At 42.2% G+C, this 22,500-nt stretch overlaps 1 protein-coding gene across 2 annotated transcripts in view; it reads right to left on the reverse strand.

Annotated features, from left to right (window-relative positions):
* LOC110538828 (glutamate receptor ionotropic, kainate 2) overlaps positions 1-22,500 on the reverse strand; it is a 247,678-nt gene that overhangs the window by 52,442 nt on the left and 172,736 nt on the right. For both annotated transcript variants that reach the window (XM_036943381.1, XM_036943390.1), the window contains exon 14: positions 21,607-21,824. In XM_036943381.1, coding sequence (XP_036799276.1) covers positions 21,607-21,824 — 218 coding nt within the window. The remainder of the gene's footprint in view (positions 1-21,606; positions 21,825-22,500) is intronic.

Genomic DNA, 22,500 nt, shown 5'->3' on the forward strand with positions numbered 1-22,500 from the left:
AAGAAATTCGGCTTGTCACCAAAAGCACTCACAAACTTCTACAGATGCACAATCGAAAGCATCCTGTTGGGCTGTATCATCGCCTGGTACGGCAACTGCTCCGCCCACAACCGTAAGGCTCTCCAGGGGGTAGTGAGGTCTGCACAACGCATCACCGGGGGCAAACTACCTGCCCTCCAGGACACCTACACCACCCGATGTCACAGGAAGGCCATAAAGATAATCAAGGACAACAACCACCCGAGCCACTGCCTGTTCACCCCACTATCATCCAGAAGGCGAGTTCAGTACAGGTACATCAAAGCAGGGACCGAGAGACTGAAAAACAGCTTCTATCTCAAGGCCATCAGACTGTTAAACAGCCACCACTAACATTGAGTGGCTGCTGCCAACACACTGACTCAACTCCAGCCACTTTAATAATGGGAATTGAAGGAAATTGATGTAAAATATATCACAAGCCACTTTAAACAAGGCTACTTAATATACTGTTTACATACCCTACATTATTTATCGCATATGTATACGTATATACTGTACTCTATATCATCTACTGCATCTTTATGTAATACATGTATCACTAGCCACTTTAAACTATGCCACTTTTGTTTACATACTGTACCCTACATTACTCATCTTATATGTATATACTGTACTCGATACCATATACTGCATCTTGCCTATGCAGTTCTGTACCATCACTCATTCATATATCTTTATGTATTCTTTATCCCTTTACACTTGTGTGTATAAGGTAGCTGTTGTGAAATTGTTAGGTTAGATTACTCGTTGGTTATTACTGCATTGTCGGAACTAGAAGCACAAGCATTTCTCTACACTCGCATTAACATCTGCTAACCATGTGTATGTGACAAATACATTTGATTTGATTAGATTAGTGCTTGAGTGAATAATCATTGCTAAAGTGAGTTGAATATGGGTTTTGATTGAGATGTGTGATTTTGCAGTTCATATGCTGTTGGCTACACTGATCTGGTTCAGACCAGAGTTGTCTGGGGGATTCTGTTGCCTATAGTAACACAAGAGGAAAAAATAAAAGCCTGGCATACTCTTCTCTTTGTTTTGGAGAATGACAGGGTAAAGAAAAGACTCAGAGAACTAAGTTCCAAACTAAACACTGACTTCCCATTTGTTAATGAAAAGTTAACTTCCGTTCCACAGAAAACCTTGCTACACCTAATCTAACAGTTATATAATATAAAACGTTGGAACATACCTACAAATAAACAGCTAATTGCTCTCAGTTAGGAGTCGTCTTGGTCGACAAGGTATAAAACGTATCAATCATGGAGTCGAACACAAGAACTATGAGGCCCCAATTGCTGGCCAACATCTGAGTCATCGCAACAACAGTTCAAACCCAAAGTGGGTATTGGTGGGCCTTAGGGACTGAGAAAACAAAACCACAAATGATCGTAATTATCCCAATACTCTAACATGAAACACAACTATGTACATTCACCCCTGCATATGCCATATCAGTAACCCTTTACTCGACACCCAGCGTCATGACACGGTCATAACCATGTCATAATGTGTCATAACAGCTGACATAACTTGTCATGACCTGCCATAATAACAATATCATGACACATATATATAGACCTGTATATTGTGTTATTTTATGGCTGGTTATGACACCTACATAAGAGCCTAAACCCACAAAACCTACCACACAAAGCAAAACTTTCCATTTCACCATAACCTACAAGTCAACAGTCTGTTTATGTTATATAACATTTTCTGAAATTGTCAGACATGCACCTACCCGTAATTATATAATTCAGAGAATAACTTTTCTGAACTTTCCTGAACTTCCCCCCACACCCCCACGCCCCCCTTTCCATCTCTGACTTTGCTGATAACTACTTTGAGGAAAAGTGTACTTATTATGTCTGTAATATGTGGTTGTCCCACCAAGCTATCTTAAGAATGAATGCACTAACTAAAAGTCGCTCTGGATAAGAGCATCTGCTGAATTACTAAAATGTCAAATGTACCCCAATGGTCTGTTGCTGATGACTCGGATGAATGCAGGAGCAGATTTTAAGAGCAGGATAAGACACCTTTTTGACTGATGACAGACATAAGGGCAGGTATGTACGTGATAGGCCTATCTGGTTTATATGATTATGATGGTTCTTGACTTAAAGTCATAAAGTGTATTTTCTTAGTCCAAGTAAAGTGACACAGGATGGTCATAATGCTTCATGAAGTTATTTAAACTATGATGGAAAACAAACATGATTGTAAAGAATACATTAGAACAACAACAAAGGATTTAAGAGACAAATGTTCAAACACTGTTTTTATTGCACGTGTATGTACAGCATGTGTCATTGCAGGCTTGAGGCCCCACTACAATTTTTTTTATTTTACCTTCATTTAACTAGGCAAGTCAGTTAAGAACAAATTCTTATTTTCAATGATGGCCTAGTGGGTTAACTGCCTGTTCAGGGGCAGAACGTCAGACCTTGTCAGCTCGGGGATTTGAACTTGCAACCTTTCGGGTTACTAGTCCAATGCTCTAACCACTAGGCTACCCTGCCGCCCCAAATGAGCTCTCTGAATCGATTTTAATGTGTCCAACGCCCTCATTAGATGAAGTGGAAGTTAATACCTCCGTGGAAGCCCTTACTCTTATAAATCTATTATTTCTACATTGTGATGCTACTAGCTGTCAGCCCTGATCCACAAGCGCAATACAGAGAGTACCAAGTCATAACCTCTAATCAACCAAGCACCTTCAGGTCCCTCTCACCAGAGGCGTCATGCCCACAGATTTGTCCTGTTTATTTATTTTTTAGATGCTCGGCAGGAAGCTAAATACACTAGTGCTTGCAGACAGTATCGTCAGTGGAAGAGGAGACACAGTTTCAAGTGACAGACACAACGTCTGATTTGATTTTAGCTGCCTGTGATGGGCAGGACTCGCAGGAGGTATGTTTGTAAATTAATTTGATTTTGATCAAGCTATGTAGCATATTGATTCCTTATTGATTAATAAATAAAACTGAAATGTTGTTTCTCTGTAATACTAGCCACCTAGCTTTTTATGAAGTTGGCTTTAGCTAGCCAGCTAGATAGGTTCCCAATCTCCCAACCTCAAAACCAGCTACCAAGCCATTTCAGGCTATTAATCAAGTTAGAGTCACTTGTTTATCTAACTTAGCTGGGATGCCTGCTGGCATGGTTGCTAGACTTTAGAAAAGTCTAAATTGCTTTAATTCTTAAAGAATCAATATGCATCATTCATTAAAATGACAATTGAACAGGTAAAGAGGTATGCTTTAACCTATGCAGAAAAATAGACATAGACATATCCTTAGGTATAATGATTATGGCTCTAGACTGCAGGAAAATGTTATTTTCCAACAATTTTCACTCAACCAGGTGAAAGCTGCGTACCACCCCCCTCCATCCTCACATACTTTATGCCTTCTCTAAAATAAAGGGTACATGACGCCCCTGCCTCTCACCTCAGACCCACTCAAGGCTTTCCAGGGGAGGAAATGTGAGTCACTGCCTGCTTGGCCACAGTCTAATCCTGAATCATGTAACTTGGTAAATAATAACAATTAAGGATAATTTGTCTCTTGGCTTTATGAGGTAATGTTGCTCTCTTCAGTGTGCTATTTTTCAGCAGTGAACTTGATGTTAACTGTTTTATATAGGTAGTGTACTGCAAAGCAGGAAGTGAATACTTGTGTGAGTATAAATGTGCGAGTATAAATATGCGTGTGCACGCTTGTGTGTGTGTGTGTGTGTGTGTGTGTGTGTGTGTGGGTGTGTGTGTGTGTGTGTGTGTGTGTGTGTGTGTGGGCATGTCCGCATGTGCATGTGTGTGTATGCTCATGGCTGTGTGTGTGTCTGCGTGTGTATGCGCGCGCGTGTGTGTGTGTGTGTGTGTGTGTGTGTGTGTGTGTGTGTGTGTGTGTGTGTGTGTGTGTGTACGTGTACTTGTTTTACACATGGCCTTGAGAGAGAGGCCTTTCTCAGGGAGGTTGAGTGATGGCGTTGTAAGAAGCAGATGGATGGACTGAGATGCATCCTCTCCCTGAGGTCCCCCTCCCACCACAGACCACCAGCATACTCTCTATTGTTAGGCTTGTCAACACATATTGCTCTGCAAAGTGTTTTGCATATTTTTCAAAGAGCCTGTAATCAAAGGCATGGAGATAGAGGAAGAAAACAGCTTACAGTTCTGTCACCACAAACAACACTTATTATCTGCGTAGACGACTTTTGACAGATATTTTTTTACGATACATTGTTGACACTGAACGGTAGAGCTCATAAAGACAAAACACAAGAACAATTCCCAAGTCCAGGAAACACGTTCTCCAGCTGCAAAGGAAAGGGGCTTGTGGTAGTAGTAATGTAATACAGGTTTATGATATCATGTTATATTGGTTTATGTTCTAAGATTAAAGATACATCAATCACGAAAACATACAGCACTGCAAAAGGACACATTACAAATTGCATTTCCTTTTTTTCAGAAATGAAAACATACATGGAATCTTAATGAAGTAGAACTATTCCGCTTTAAGAGCTTCTACTTTACTCTGATCAATTACTGTCTTGATTGAATCAGATGCCTATCTCCTGTTTCACCAACTAACTGATCCAGAGGGATCACTGTCTATACTATAGGAGAGCATTGTCAGGATCACTGTCTATACTATAGGAGAGCATGGTGAGGATCACTGTCTATACTATAGGAGAGCATGGTCAGGATCAACGTCTATACCACAGACGAACATGGTGAGGATCACTGTCTATACTATAGGACAGCATTGTCAGGATCACTGTCTATACTATAGGAGAGCATGGTCAGGAATAGTGTCTATACTATAGGAGAGCATGGTGAGAATCATGGTCTATACTATAGGAAAACATGGTCAGGATCACTGTCTATACTATAGGAGAGCATGGTGGGGATCACTGCCTGTACTATAGGAAAGCATGGTCAGTATCACTGTCAATACTATAGGAGAGCATGGTGAGGATCACAGGCTATACAATAGGAGAGCATGGTGAGGATCACTGTCTATACTATAGGACAGCATGGTCAGGATCACTGTTTATACTATAGGAGAGCATGGTCAGGATCACTGTCTATACTATAGGAGAGCATGGTCAGGATCACTGTCTATACTATAGGAGAGAATGGTGAGGATCACTGTCTATACTATAGGAGAGCATGGTGAGGATCATGGTCTATACTATAGGAAAGCATGGTCAGGATCACTGTCTATACTATAGGAGAGCATGGTGAGGATAACTGCCTGTACTATAGGAAAGCATGGTCAGTATCACTGTCAATACTATAGGAGAGCATGGTGAGGATCACAGTCTACACAATATCAGAGCATGTCTATACAATAGAAGAGCATGGTAAGGTTCACTGTCTATACTACAGGAGAGCATGGTGAGGATCAATGACTATATAGGAGAGCATTGTGAGAATCACTGTCTGTACTATAGGACAGCATGGTCAGGATCACTGTCTGTATTATAGGAGAGCATGGTGAGGATCACTGTCTATACTATAGGAGATTGCTGTGAGGATCACTGTTTATACTATAGGAGAGCACAGTGAGGATCATTGTCTATTCTATAGGAGAGTATGGTGAGGGTCACTGTCTATCCTATAGGAGAGCATGGTGAGGATCACTGTCTATACTATAGGAGAGCATGGTGAGGATCACTGCCTGTACTATAGGAAAGCATTGTCAGCATCACTGTCTATACTATATGAGAGCATGGTGAGGATCACTGTCTATACTATTGGAGAGCGTGGTGAGGATCACAGTCTATTCTATAGGAGAGCATGGTCAGGATCACTGTCTATACTATAAGAGAGCATGGTGAGGATCACTGCCTGTAATATAGGAAAGAATTGTCAGCATCACTGTCTATACTATAGGAGAGTGTGGTGAGGATCACTGTCTATACTACAGGAGAGTGTGGTGAGGATCACTGTCTAAACTATAGGAGAGCATGGTCAGGATAAGTGTCTATACTATAGGAGAGCATGGTGAGGATCACTGCCTGTACTATAGGAAAGCATGGTGAGGATCACTGTCTATACTATAGGAGAGCATGGTCAGGATCACTGTCTATACTATAGGAGAGCATGGTGAGGATCACTGCCTGTAATATAGGAAAGAATTGTCAGCATCACTGTCTATACTATAGGAGAGTGTGGTGAGGATCACTGTCTATACTACAGGAGAGTGTGGTGAGGATCACTGTCTATACTATAGGAGAGCATGGTCAGGATCACTGTCTATACTATAGGAGAGCATGGTGAGGATCACTGCCTGTACTATAGGAAAGCATGGTCAGTAATCACTGTCTATACTATAGGAGAGCATTGTCAGGATCACTGTCTATACTATAGGAGAGCATGGTGAGGATCAATGTCTATACTATAGGACAGCATTGTCAGCATCACTGTCTATACTATAGGAGCATGTTCAGGATCATTGTCTATTCTATAGGAGAGCATGGTGAGGATCACTGTCTATATTATAAAAGAGCATGGTGAGGAAAACTGTCTACTCAATATCAGGGCATGGTGAGGATCGATGTCTATACTATAGAAGAGCATAGTGAGGATCGATGTCTATACTATAGGAGAACATTTTCAGGATCAAAGTCTATATTATAGGACAGCATTGTCAGGATCACTGTCTATACTATAGGAGAGCATGGTGAGGATCACTGTCTATACTATAGGAGAGCATGGTCAGGATCATTGTCTATACTATAGGAGAGCATTGTCAGGAATTACTGTCTATACTATAGGAGAGCATGTTCAGGATCACTGTATATTCTACAGGAGAAAATGGTCAGGATCACTGTCTATACTATAGGAGAGTATTGTGAGGATCACTGTCTGTACTATAGGTAAACATGGTCAGGATCATTGTATACTATAGGAGAGCGTGGTGAGGATCTCTGTCTATAATATAGGTGAGCATGGTCAAGATCACTGTCTGTTCTATAGGTGAGCATGGTCAGGATCACTGTCTATACGGTAGGAAAGTATGGTGAGAATCACAGTCGATACAATATGAGAGCATTTTCAGCATCACTGTCTATACTATAGAAGAGCATTGTCAGGAATTAAAGTCTATACTATAGGAGAGAATGGTCAGGATCACTGTCTGTACTATAGGACAGGATTGTCAGGATCACTGTCTATACTATCGGAGAGCATGGTGAGGATCCCTGTCTACACAATATCAGAGCATGGTGAGGATCACTGTCTATACTATAGGAGAGCATGGTGAGGATAACTGTCTACACAATATCAGAGCATGGTGAGGATCGATGTCTATACTATAGGAGAGCATAGTGAGGATCACTGTCTATACTATAGAAGAGCATAGTGAGGATCACTGTCTATACTATAGGAGAGCATTGTGAGGATCACTGTCTGTGCTATAGGACAGCATGGTCAGGATCACCGTCTGTATTATAGGAGAGCATGGTGAGGATCAATGTCTATACAATAGGAGATTGCTGTGAGGATCACTGTTTCTACTAAAGGAGAGCATAGTGAGGATCACTGTCTATACCATAGGTGAGCATGGTGAGGATCAATGACTATACTATAGGAAAGCATGGTGAGGATCACAGTCGATACAATAGGAGAGCATTTTCAGCATCACTGCCTATACTATAGGAGAGCGCTATGATGATCACTGTTTGTACTATAGGAGAGCACAGTCAGGATCAAAGTCTATATTATAGGACAGCATTGTCAGGATCACTGTCTATACTATAGGAGAGCATGGTGAGGATCACTGTCTATACTATAGGAGAGCATGGTCAGGATCATTGTCTATACTATAGGAGAGCATTGTCAGGAATTACTGTCTATACTATAGGAGAGCATGTTCAGGATCACTGTATATTCTACAGGAGAAAATGGTCAGGATCACTGTCTATACTATAGGAGATTATTGTGAGGATCACTGTCTGTACTATAGGTAAACATGGTCAGGATCATTGTATACTATAGGAGAGCGTTGTGAGGATCTCTGTCTATAATATAGGTGAGCATGGTCAAGATCACTGTCTGTTCTATAGGTGAGCATGGTCAGGATCACTGTCTATACGGTAGGAAAGTATGGTGAGAATCATAGTCGATACAATATGAGAGCATTTTCAGCATCACTGTCTATACTATAGAAGAGCATTGTCAGGAATTAAAGTCTATACTATAGGAGAGAATGGTCAGGATCACTGTCTGTACTATAGGACAGCATTGTCAGGATCACTGTCTATACTATCGGAGATCATGGTGAGGATCACTGTCTATACTATAGGACAGCATGGTCAGGATCACTGTCTATACTATAGGAGAGCATGGTGATGATCCCTGTCTACACAATATCAGAGCATGGTAAGGATCACTGTCTATACTATAGGACAGCATGGTCAGGATCACTGTCTATACCAAAGGAGAGCATGGTGAGGATCCCTGTCTACACAATATCAGAGCATGGTAAGGATCACTGTCTATACTATAGGACAGCATGGTGAGGATCACTGTCTATACTATAGGAGAGCATGGTCAGGATCACTGTCTATACTATAGGAGAGAATGGTGAGGATCACTGTCTATACTATAGGAGAGCATGGTGAGGATCATGGTCTATACTATAGGAAAGCATGGTCAGGATCACTGTCTATACTATAGGAGAGCATGGTGAGGATAACTGCCTGTACTATAGGAAAGCATGGTCAGTATCACTGTCAATACTATAGGAGAGCATGGTGAGGATCACAGTCTACACAATATCAGAGCATGTCTATACAATAGAAGAGCATGGTAAGGTTCACTGTCTATACTACAGGAGAGCATGGTGAGGATCAATGACTATATAGGAGAGCATTGTGAGAATCACTGTCTGTACTATAGGACAGCATGGTCAGGATCACTGTCTGTATTATAGGAGAGCATGGTGAGGATCACTGTCTATACTATAGGAGATTGCTGTGAGGATCACTGTTTATACTATAGGAGAGCACAGTGAGGATCATTGTCTATTCTATAGGAGAGTATGGTGAGGGTCACTGTCTATCCTATAGGAGAGCATGGTGAGGATCACTGTCTATACTATAGGAGAGCATGGTGAGGATCACTGCCTGTACTATAGGAAAGCATTGTCAGCATCACTGTCTATACTATATGAGAGCATGGTGAGGATCACTGTCTATACTATTGGAGAGCGTGGTGAGGATCACAGTCTATTCTATAGGAGAGCATGGTCAGGATCACTGTCTATACTATAGGAGAGCATGGTGAGGATCACTGCCTGTAATATAGGAAAGAATTGTCAGCATCACTGTCTATACTATAGGAGAGTGTGGTGAGGATCACTGTCTATACTACAGGAGAGTGTGGTGAGGATCACTGTCTATACTATAGGAGAGCATGGTCAGGATCACTGTCTATACTATAGGAGAGCATGGTGAGGATCACTGCCTGTACTATAGGAAAGCATGGTGAGGATCACTGTCTATACTATAGGAGAGCATGGTCAGGATCACTGTCTATACTATAGGAGAGCATGGTGAGGATCACTGCCTGTAATATAGGAAAGAATTGTCAGCATCACTGTCTATACTATAGGAGAGTGTGGTGAGGATCACTGTCTATACTACAGGAGAGTGTGGTGAGGATCACTGTCTATACTATAGGAGAGCATGGTCAGGATCATTGTCTATACTATAGGAGAGCATTGTCAGGAATTACTGTCTATACTATAGGAGAGCATGTTCAGGATCACTGTATATTCTACAGGAGAAAATGGTCAGGATCACTGTCTATACTATAGGAGATTATTGTGAGGATCACTGTCTGTACTATAGGTAAACATGGTCAGGATCACTGTCTATACGGTAGGAAAGTATGGTGAGAATCACAGTCGATACAATATGAGAGCATTTTCAGCATCACTGTCTATACTATAGGACAGCATGGTCAGGATCACTGTCTATACTATAGGAAAACATGGTGAGGATCACTGTCTATACAAAAGGAGAGCATGGTGAGGATCCCTGTCTACACAATATCAGAGCATGGTGAGGATCAATGTCTATACTATAGCAGAGCATGGTGAGGATAACTGTCTACACAATATCAGAGCATGGTGAGGATCAGTGTCTATACTATAGGACAGTATTGTCAGGATCACTGTCTATACTATAGGAGAGCATGGTGAGGATCACTGTCTATACTATAGGAGAGCATGGTCAGGATCACTGTCTATACTATAGGAGAACATGGTGAGGATCACTGCCTGTAATATAGGAAAGAATTGTCAGCATCACTGTCTATACTATAGGAGAGTGTGGTGAGGATCACTGTCTATACTACAGGAGAGTGTGGTGAGGATCACTGTCTATACTATAGGAGAGCATGGTCAGGATCATTGTCTATACTATAGGAGAGCATTGTCAGGAATTACTGTCTATACTATAGGAGAGCATGTTCAGGATCACTGTATATTCTACAGGAGAAAATGGTCAGGATCACTGTCTATACTATAGGAGAGCATGGTGAGGATCACTGCCTGTAATATAGGAAAGAATTGTCAGCATCACTGTCTATACTATAGGAGAGTGTGGTGAGGATCACTGTCTATACTACAGGAGAGTGTGGTGAGGATCACTGTCTATACTATAGGAGAGCATGGTCAGGATCATTGTCTATACTATAGGAGAGCATTGTCAGGAATTACTGTCTATACTATAGGAGAGCATGTTCAGGATCACTGTATATTCTACAGGAGAAAATGGTCAGGATCACTGTCTATACTATAGGAGATTATTGTGAGCATCACTGTCTGTACTATAGGTAAACATGGTCAGGATCATTGTATACTATAGGAGAGCGTTGTGAGGATCTCTGTCTATAATATAGGTGAGCATGGTCAAGATCACTGTCTGTTCTATAGGTGAGCATGGTCAGGATCACTGTCTATACGGTAGGAAAGTATGGTGAGAATCACAGTCGATACAATATGAGAGCATTTTCAGCATCACTGTCTATACTATAGAAGAGCATTGTCAGGAATTAAAGTCTATACTATAGGAGAGAATGGTCAGGATCACTGTCTGTACTATAGGACAGCATTGTCAGGATCACTGTCTATACTATCGGAGATCATGGTGAGGATCACTGTCTATACTATAGGACAGCATGGTCAGGATCACTGTCTATACTATAGGAGAGCATGGTGATGATCCCTGTCTACACAATTTCAGAGCATGGTAAGGATCACTGTCTATACTATAGGACAGCATGGTCAGGATCACTGTCTATACCAAAGGAGAGCATAGTGAGGATCCCTGTCTACACAATATCAGAGCATGGTGAGGATCACTGTCTATACTATAGGAGAGCATGGTGAGGATAACTGTCTACACAATATCAGAGCATGGTGAGGATCGATGTCTATACTATAGGAGAGCATAGTGAGGATCACTGTCTATACTATAGAAGAGCATAGTGAGGATCACTGTCTATACTATAGGAGAGCATTGTGAGGATCACTGTCTGTGCTATAGGACAGCATGGTCAGGATCACCGTCTGTATTATAGGAGAGCATGGTGAGGATCAATGTCTATACAATAGGAGATTGCTGTGAGGATCACTGTTTCTACTATAGGAGAGCATAGTGAGGATCACTGTCTATACCATAGGTGAGCATGGTGAGGATCAATGACTATACTATAGGAAAGCATGGTGAGGATCACAGTCGATACAATAGGAGAGCATTTTCAGCATCACTGCCTATACTATAGGAGAGCGCTATGATGATCACTGTTTGTACTATAGGAGAGCACAGTCAGGACCACTGTCTATACTATAGGACAGCATGGTCAGGGTCACTGTATATTCTACAGGAGAGCATGTTCAGGATCACTGTATATTCTACAGGAGAGCATGGTCAGGATCATTGTCTATACTATAGGAGAGCATTGTCAGGAATTACTGTCTATACTATAGGAGAGCATGTTCAGGATCACTGTATATTCTACAGGAGAAAATGGTCAGGATCACTGTCTATACTATCGGAGATCATGGTGAGGATCACTGTCTATACTATAGGAAAACATGGTGAGGATCACTGTCTATACAAAAGGAGAGCATGGTGAGGATCCCTGTCTACACAATATCAGAGCATGGTGAGGATCAATGTCTATACTATAGCAGAGCATGGTGAGGATAACTGTCTACACAATATCAGAGCATGGTGAGGATCAGTGTCTATACTATAGGACAGTATTGTCAGGATCACTGTCTATACTATAGGAGAGCATGGTGAGGATCACTGTCTATACTATAGGAGAGCATGGTCAGCATCACTGTCTATACTATAGGAGAGCATGGTCAGCATCACTGTCTATACTATACATGAGCATGGTCAGGATCACTGTCTATACTATAGGACAGTATTGTCAGGATCACTGTCTATACTATAGGAGAGCATGGTGAGGATCGATGTCTATACTATAGGAGAGCATGGTGAGGATCAATGACTATACTATAGGAAAGCATGGTGAGGATCACAGTCGATACAATAGGAGAGCATTTTCAGCATCACTGCCTATACTATAGGAGAGTGCTATGATGATCACTGTTTGTACTATAGGAGAGCACAGTTAGGACCACTGTCTATACTATAGGACAGCATGGTCAGGGTCACTGTCTATACTATAGGAGAGCATGGTCAGGATCACTGTTTATATTATAGGACAGCATGGTTAGGATCACTGTCTATACTATAGGAGAGCATGGTCAGGATCACTGTTTATATTATAGGACAGCATGGTCAGGATCACAGTCTATACTATAGGATAGCTTGATCAGAACGACTGTCTGTAGCGCAGGATAGCTTGGTCAGAACAACTGTCTATATTGTAGGATAGCTTGTTCAGAACGACTGTCCATACTGTAGAATAGCTTGATCAGAATGACTGTCTATTGTGTAGGATAGATTGATCAGGACCATAGTCTGTACATGAGGATAGCTTGATCAGGACCATAGTCTGTACATGAGGATAGCTTGATCAGAACGACTGTCGGTAGTGTGGAATCGCGTTGTCAAAACCACAGTCGGTACTGGAGGATATTTTGGTCAGGATTACTGTCTGTACTGGAGGATTGCTTGGTCAGGATCGCTGTCTGTACTGGAGGATTGCTTGGTCAGGATCGCTGTCTGTACTGGAGGATAACTTGGTCAGGATCGCTGTCTGTACTGGAGGATAACTTGGTCAGGATCGCTGTCTGTACTGGAGGATAACTTGGTCAGGATTGCTGTCTGTACTGGAGGATTGCTTGGTCAGGATCGCTGTCTGCACTGGAGGATAACTTGGTCAGGATCGCTGTCTGTACTGGAGGATAACTTGGTCAGGATCGCTGTCTGTACTGGAGGATAACTTGGTCAGGATCGCTGTCTGTGCTGGAGGATTGCTTGGTCAGGATCGCTGTCTGTACTGGAGGATAACTTGGTCAGGATCGCTGTCTGTACTGGAGAATTGCTTGGTCAGGATCACTGTCTGTACTGGAGGATAACTTGGTCAGGATCGCTGTCTGTACTGAAGGATTGCTTGGTCAGGATCGCTGTCTGTACTGGAGGATAACTTGGTCAGGATCGCTGTCTGTACTGGAGGATTGCTTGGTTAGGATCACTGTCTGTACTGGAGGATAGTTTGGTCAGGATCACAGTCTGTACTGGAGGATAGCTTGGTCAGGATCGCTGTCTGTATTGTAGGATAGCTTAGTTCAGTACTGTCTGTATTGTAGGATAGCTTAGTTCAGTACTGCCTGTATTGTAGGATAGCTTAGTTCAGTACTGTTTGTATTGTAGGATAGCTTAGTTCAGTACTGCCTGTATTGTAGGATAGCTTAGTTCAGTGCTGCCTGTATTGTAGGATAGCTTAGTTCAGTACTGCCTGTATTGTAGGATAGCTTAGTTCAGTACTGCCTGTATTGTAGGATAGCTTAGTTCAGTACTGCCTGTATTGTAGGATAGCTTGGTTCAGTACTGTCTGTACTGCAGAATAGCTTGGTTCAAGACTGGTGACTCATCAGTACCAATAAACTCACTGCTGATTACTGGAGAGTCCTCAAGGGCTCAGCGACAATTGTCCTCAAAAAAATGATATTTTTTATGAAAGAGAAAGAAAGTGGAAATAAAGAAGAAGACAAAATAGAGAGAGGGGAAGAGAGAGAGCAAGGGAATGAGAGAGAGAAATATGCAGAGAGTAGGCAAGGTTAGAGGAATGGGAGAGCTGGACATAGATTTAATCTAATACTGCAATACCTCCACACAACAAATTTCAAAAACCGATGACGCCAGTATCAGGGCTGTTAAATAGAGAGAGATTGAAAAAAGAGAGTCAGTTCCACAAACGGAGGGGCAGAAAGCATTGAAGGGCAGAGGGAGTTCAGGTAAGACTGGCTCTGCTTTGCTCAGCAAAAACCCCACTGCAGATGGGTTAGATGTCTGCATGGAATGGAGCGGAGAGGCTAGTGAACGGGTAGAACCTAAAATACACCCACACATTATGGGGCTGGCTGGGACGTATGTGACAGATACCAGGATGCCTCAAAGCAAAGATGAACTGTACTGTGGAGGCAACCAACACAAAAGAGAAGAGGGAAGTGTCTCATCTCAGTCAGGGTTCTGGGAGTTGTGGGCTAGCATAACCCAGAGAGCCAGGCTATCCTGAGAGGCAGTGGTTAGACTGAAGGCTAGATACAGCATCACCCTCTGGACTGGAGGCAAGTATCAGAGACGACATTTGAACCAGAGGAAAACAGTGTGAAGTAGAGGCTTAATCATCCAACTCTAGTCTTTTTTTTACACATTCCAAACACTTAGAAAAAAATGCTCTATCTAGAGCCTAAAAGGGTTATTTGGCTGTCCCCATGGGATAATCCCCTTTTTTGGTTCCAGGTAGAACCTTTTTGGTTCCATGTCGAACCCTCTGTGGAATGGGTTCTATATGGAACTCAAAAGGGTTCTACCTGGAACAAAAATGTTCCACATGGAACCAAAAAGAGTTGTCCCTGGAATCAAAAAGAGTTGTCCCTGGAACCAAAAAGAGTTGTCCCTGGAACCAAAAAGAGTTGTCCCTGGAACCAAAAAGAGTTGTCCCTGGAACCAAAAAGAGTTGTCCCTGGAACCAAAAAGAGTTGTCCCTCGAATCAAAAAGAGTTGTCCCTGGAACCAAAAAGAGTTGTCCCTGGAACCAAAAAGAGTTGTCCCTGGAACCAAAAAGAGTTGTCCCTCGAATCAAAAAGAGTTGTCCCTGGAACCAAAAAGAGTTGTCCCTGGAACCAAAAAGAGTTGTCCCTCGAATCAAAAAGAGTTGTCCCTGGAACCAAAAAGAGTTGTCCCTCGAATCAAAAAGAGTTGTCCCTGGAACCAAAAAGAGTTGTCCCTGGAACCAAAAAGAGTTGTCCCTGGAACCAAAAAGAGTTGTCCCTCGAATCAAAAAGAGTTGTCCCTGGAACCAAAAAGAGTTGTCCCTGGAACCAAAAAGAGTTGTCCCTGGAACCAAAAAGAGTTGTCCCTGGAACCAAAAAGAGTTGTCCCTGGAACCAAAAAGAGTTGTCCCTGGAACCAAAAAGAGTTGTCCCTGGAACCAAAAAGAGTTGTCCCTGGAACCAAAAAGAGTTGTCCCTCGAATCAAAAAGAGTTGTCCCTGGAACCAAAAAGAGTTGTCCCTGGAACCAAAAAGAGTTGTCCCTGGAACCAAAAAGAGTTGTCCCTGGAACCAAAAAGAGTTGTCCCTGGAACCAAAAAGAGTTGTCCCTCGAATCAAAAAGAGTTGTCCCTGGAATCAAAAAGAGTTGTCCCTGGAACCAAAAAGAGTTGTCCCTGGAACCAAAAAGAGTTGTCCCTGGAACCAAAAAGAGTTGTCCCTGGAACCAAAAAGAGTTGTCCCTGGAACCAAAAAGAGTTGTCCCTGGAATCAAAAAGAGTTGTCCCTGGAACCAAAAAGAGTTGTCCCTGGAACCAAAAAGAGTTGTCCCTGGAACCAAAAAGAGTTGTCCCTGGAACCAAAAAGAGTTGTCCCTGGAACCAAAAAGAGTTGTCCCTGGAACCAAAAAGAGTTGTCCCTGGAATCAAAAAGAGTTGTCCCTGGAATCAAAAAGAGTTGTCCCTGGAACCAAAAAGGGTTGTCCCTGGAACCAAAAAGGGTTGTCCCTGGAACCAAAAAAGGGATGTCCCTGGAACCAAAAAAGGGATGTCCCTGGAACCAAAAAGGGTTGTCCCTGGAACCAAAAAGGGTTGTCCCTGGAACCAAAAAAGGGATGTCCCTGGAACCAAAAAGAGTTGTCCCTGGAACCAAAAAGGGTTGTCCCTGGAACCAAAAAGAGTTGTCCCTGGATGTGCAAGAAGTTGTGCAAGAAGAAGTATGGGAGAAAAAAGTCTGACAGGAAATCAACCTGGGTTCAAATTAGCTGAATTGTGAGGATAAATTGTGGAAGGTGAATTACAGTATAATTGTTGTGATGATACAGTAGGGGAATTCTGCTGAACTGAAGGAATGTAGCAACATACTATACAGCACAGGCCTGTGGGGCTGAGGAGCGTGAACAACACCCACTCTCCTCCTCCCATTCTATTCCTCCTGTCTTCTCCTGATGTTCTCTCATTCTCCATCTCCTCTCTCATCTCCTCCTGCAGTATCACACTCATCATCTCAATAAGCCCTGTCTGCTTTTGTCTTTAAATCATTATTCTGGTGATGCCACACTCTCCGCATTGACAGCTGTCTCACAGCTAATGCAGAACAACTCAGCCCCATAACCAGGGGCGATCTTGCTCCTCATCGCCGTGGCGACGCCAGGTGCCTACTTCCTCGCTAAGGTGCTAGGATTCCACCTGCGTAGGGATTACATAAATGAGGTGAAATAATAGCATTGCCAGGGTCCTTAACAGGACGTGATATGTTAGGTAATAAGAGATACACAGTGGTGTGTGCTTTTTGAATAATTCAGTGTTATTGTAAAGGGAGTCTGTCGAGGATGGATAGAATGGAGTGGCTGAAAAATTAGAAAAGAGGAGGGAGAGATGTGTAATTCGGACACTTCAGAGAGTTACCCCATGCTGGTATTTTCATAATCAGCCACCATTAGCCATGTATTTTTCCAGAACAAATCTGAGTCAATAATTACTCAAACGGCAGGCATTACATTTGTTTCCTGTTGTTGAATAGTAATAAGGACTCACATGCGTATACCGATAGGACGCATTGGGGAGATAGTAGCTCCGATATGTACTGTCAAAATGCTCACCAAAACAAACAACCTGTTACAAACTGTTACAATCTGTTGTTTAAAACGTAGATTTGCTTGAAACGAAAGTAGAGTCTATCGTGTCAGGGCGGCCGCGTGGACGTACAAGACAACAAAGTTGGCCTTCTGGAAACAAAGGTGCAAACTTTAGAAGATGAACTGGATCAGCTAGAAAACAGATTGTGACAAAATAATATGAGAATATTGTCCCTACCGGAAGACGAGGAAAAAGGGGACATTTTCATCTACGCGATCAAGCTGATATCGGAGGAGCTTGGCGTGACTGTATCATCGGAGGATCTGGAGCATTGCCATTGGATCTACAGAGTTCCAAACTGCCTCTGGATGCAACGTCAGCACAAGAAGTGTTTGTCGGGAGCTTCAAGAAATGGGTTTCCATGGCCGAGCAGCTGCACACAAGTCTAAGATCACCATGCGGAATGTCAAGCGTCGGCTGGAGTGGTGTAAAGCTCGCCGCCATTGAAACAGTGGAAACGTATTCTCTGGAGTGATGAATCACACTTAACCATCTGGCAGTCCGACGGACGAATCTACAGTAGGTTTGGCGAATGCCAGGATAACGCCACCTGTTCCAATGCATACAGTAGTGCCAACAGTAAAGTTTGGTGCAGGAGGAATAATGGTCTGGGGCTGTTTTTCATAGTTCAGGAGATGCCCTTTAGGTCCAGTGAAGGGAAATCTTAAAGCCACAGCATACAATGACATTCATTCAACATTGTGGCAAAAGTTTGGGTTAGGCCCTTTCCTGTTTCAGCATGACAATGCCCCCATATACAAAACGAGGTCCATTCAGAAATGGTTTGTCGAGATTGGTGTGGAAGAACTTGACTGGCCTGCACAGAGCACATACCCCAACCCCATCAAACAACTTTGGGATGAATTGGAAAGCAGACTGCGAGCCAGGCCTAATTGCCCAACATCAGTGCTCGACCTCACTAATGCTCTTGTGGCTCTTGTCCCCGCAGCCAAGTTCCAACATCTAGGGGAAAGCCTTCCCAGAAGAGTGGAGGCTGTTATAGCAGCAAAGGGGGACCAACAAAAATATTAATGCCCATAATTTTGGAATGAGATGTTCGACAAGCAGGTGTCCACATACTTTTGGTCATGTAGTGTTTGCAAGGATATAAAATTAACGCGCAAAACATCTAATAATGGCAAAAATATTACTCACGATCTACAGCAATCCTTTAAAACTGGACAACAAAAATATTACTCACGATCTACAGCAATCCTTTAAAACTGGACAAAAAAAAATGAAAAAAACTTAGGATGCCTAATAATGAAAACAAATTACAAATATGCAAAGATAACTTTATTCCACTACTCAACAATATGAAAGCAGATCTAATTAAATGGGGTAATCTTCACATACATTTTACAGGCACCGCTGCCAAAGCGTTTTTTCGGTCATACCAATTACTCCAGCGAAGACATTCTTTAAATAAAGTATACACGGTCATAAAAATACTTTATATAGGCAAATACATTCATAGAATAAAAAGGAAAGGTTTACATCTTCTTAAGTCGGATGGTGGTTTTAACCTTCCAGACTTGGAATTGTATCAACTCACTACCCAAGGCTTTTACTTGTGACATATGGACTAAAGAGGGTACATATTGAAGATGCTTGTGCTCATCCCCAAAATTGTTTTACGTGTCTATTTTCAAAGGGTAAAGCTAAGAACATCAACAACTTCGTAGTTAAGAATGTTAAAACAACATGGAAAAGCAAATGAAACATATTTTAGAAGAACTAATACCACTTACCAAAAAACGCAACCTTATGGAACAATCCTTGGATAGTTTTTCAGAATTCACCGATAAATTGTTCCACATGGAAAACTAAAAGGCATAGAAACTGTAAATGACTTTGTAACAGGAAATAAATGTATTTCCATGACAGAATTAAAAAGTAATTTTGGACTGACCAATGTAGTTTCAAATCCATGCAAAAAGTTACATATCACAAAATGTATATTTTAAATATTTTGGACATCAGAGCAACCTTGAAGGATTCTTATTTGAGCCAGAACATGATGTTCATAATGATAGAGAAGACAAAACCTTGCAGGGAACATATCCAACTAACAATCTCTTAGAAAAAAAGATGAACTATTGGAAAAAATAACTGATGTTAACATAAGATGGAGGGAAGGTTGGAGCATAACTAACAACAATACAGTTAACAAAAATGTATGCTTAATTCAGTATAAACGAATGTATAGAATTTAAGAGAAAAAAATTCACACAAGCACAACGGCCGAGTGATGTATTAAGTGTAAAACTAATAATGACTCAATAATGTAGTTGATGAGATGGGGGTGTGTGCAAGTGGGTCTGGGTAGGGGTGATGTAGTTAATGTTTGTATGATGTTGTCGTTTGTATGTGTATGTTTTGTATTGTTTATAAAAGAAAAGAAAATCTTAAAATATATATTTTTAAAGTAATAAGGACATACGATGGCTGTCTGAATGCCTACAGTACGGAGAACAACGCTGAATCGATGAGGACTCAATCATTTTTGTCAAAACATTCATCAATCCGTCCATCAATCAGTAACCTAGGTCTAGGAGGGGACAATAGAATCAAGCCTTTCAGAGAAATGGTACTTCAGTTGGATCTTCTACATCTGTGGATTGAATCCTTCTGATGACCATGTTGGCAACAAACAAAAATTATTCAAGCAAACCAAAGTATTGTTCAAATCAAATCAAATGGTTCACATGCGCTGAATACAACAGGTGTACACCTTATTGTAAAATGCTTACTGTTGTATTTGGCGCATGTGACAAATATCATTTGATTTGAACAATACTTTGCTTTGCTTAATCATTTTTTAATAACATTTTTCTTTGTAATTGTTCCAATGGGATGTCAGCATAAGTAACCTTCTCCACCAGAACAGACTGTATGTGCTCCCTTATGCCAACTGTTGTTTTCAGTCATTTGTTTATGGAATGGTAAAAATACTATTTAAAGCTTTGCTATCACTGTGCCATATTAGCTTCAGTAATGAATAGGTGTGTGGGCACGCGCGCGTGTGTGTGTGTGTGTGTGTATATCTGTTAAAGAGAGAGGGAGAGAGAGTATGCATGTTTTCATGTGTATGTGTCTTTTGATAATGTGTTCACACACCACACACATACATACACACACACACCACACAAACACACAGAGCTGATAAAAATGAAGTGTGAAAATAAAGAAACACCAGAAGCCATAAAGATCCATTGCAGCATTCTGAGAGAGACAGATTTTCCCTCCATCTGGCATAGAGCTGTCCGTGCATCGCGGCGGTGGGGATACGATACGAGAGACAAACAGTGCAGAATAATCAGAGAGACACAGCAGGGAGATCTTGTGAGAATACTGTAGAATACCCTAAAACACTGCTGGCTTAATAAGATACCCTTGATATGCTGCAGTGATTCCACATGATCAACCACTGAGGAGAGGAGAGGAGAGGAGAGGAGAGGAGAGGAGAGGAGAGGAGAGTGAACACAGAAAGGCTATACTTTATTATAAACCAGGTGGTTTGAGTCCTGAATGCTGATTGGCTGAAAGCCGTGGTATATCAGACAGTACACCATGGGCATGACAAAACACTTATTTTTACTGTTATAATTACGTTGGTAAATAGTTTATAATAGCAAAAGGATTTGTGATATATGGCCAATATACCACGACTAAGGGCTGTGTCCAGGCACCAAGCACTCCGCATTGCATCATGTTAAGAACAGCCCTTAGCCGTGGTATATTGGCCATTTACCACACCTCTTCGGGCCTTGTTGCTGCAGCCAATTTCACAGGCAGCACAAAATACAGCTGTAACACAACTAATATGTTCAAGTCTTTATTCTGGAACACTCCATTCTATTGTCATGGGAATTTCTAGCTGTCACAGATTTACTTTGGACTTAACAGCTATTTATGGCTTTACAGTTGATCTAGAATTCTGCAGATTCATCTGAGCTTTTCGACAATTTATTTACCAATGTATTTGTCTTTTTCCTTACATGTCATTACATTTACAATTGTCTCCAAGTATTCTCTAACCATGTGTCCTTTAGTGGTGCAACACTGTATGATTTGGTGGACTGATTGATGTATCCTCGTACAGTAGATGCACAAATACATGGAGTGATTGCTTGATGGCCTGGTTGATAGATGAATAGACTGATAGATGGCCAGTATGGCACCATGCCCTATGTGACCCACCTTGAAGAAGGTCATGGTGGATCCCTCCTCTACCACTCCATACTCTATCCTGGTCTGCTTGGCAAGATCGTCAGCTGAGTCGATGGGCGACTCCATCCTCTCCACAGTGAGGAAGGCAGCCAGGTTGGCCGTGTAGGAGGAGATGATTATCAGGGTGAAGAACCACCAGATGCCTCCTACGATCCTGGTGGACAGGGCTTTGGGCATTAACTCAGAGCCTGGTCGGGGGCGAGAGGAGAGGAGCAGAGAGAGGGGTCAGCCCCGGCAGGGTCCTGGAGCCAAGAGGAGATACCCAGCAACAACCACCAGAGGACCAGCCAGAGGACCAGGGCCAGCCCAGACCTCTGCATCCTGCAGGGTCACAGACAACACGCACATGCACACACACTCGACGCAGGCACACGCACATACACACGCACACACCCCCTGGGCATCTAGGGCGGCATTGCATGTTTGGGCCTGTGATGTGCATCCGGCCACATGGTGGCAGTTTGAATCAGGTTTTTACTGTGTGCTCTGGCTGCATATTATTTTAGCTTTCACTCATACTGGAGCAAACTGTTGATACACCAAAGCTTCTCTTCTTTTGAGGTGCTTCATCTGAAATCACATCTGACTCAATATGTCTCCATGTAGATGGTTAGTTTCCAGGCTATATGCTATTCAGAACTTTTGCCTCTTAGTGTGTTCTTGAGGAGGGGTCTGTGTGAGTGGGTGGAGAGAGGTCTTCCTCTGGGGGTGTTGATTGAGGTCTGACTGGGCAGCAAGAAGATCATTCTCCTCAAGTAGTTCAAGGCAATTTAAAGCTGCGATCTCGCACATTCACTCAAAGGCAATGAACTGTGGGAAAGATAGGAGGATAAGAACTCCACTTCTCTCCTTAGGTGAGACTCA

Source organism: Oncorhynchus mykiss, chromosome 2 (genome assembly GCF_013265735.2).
Source record: "Oncorhynchus mykiss isolate Arlee chromosome 2, USDA_OmykA_1.1, whole genome shotgun sequence".
Classification (NCBI taxonomy): domain Eukaryota; kingdom Metazoa; phylum Chordata; class Actinopteri; order Salmoniformes; family Salmonidae; genus Oncorhynchus; species Oncorhynchus mykiss.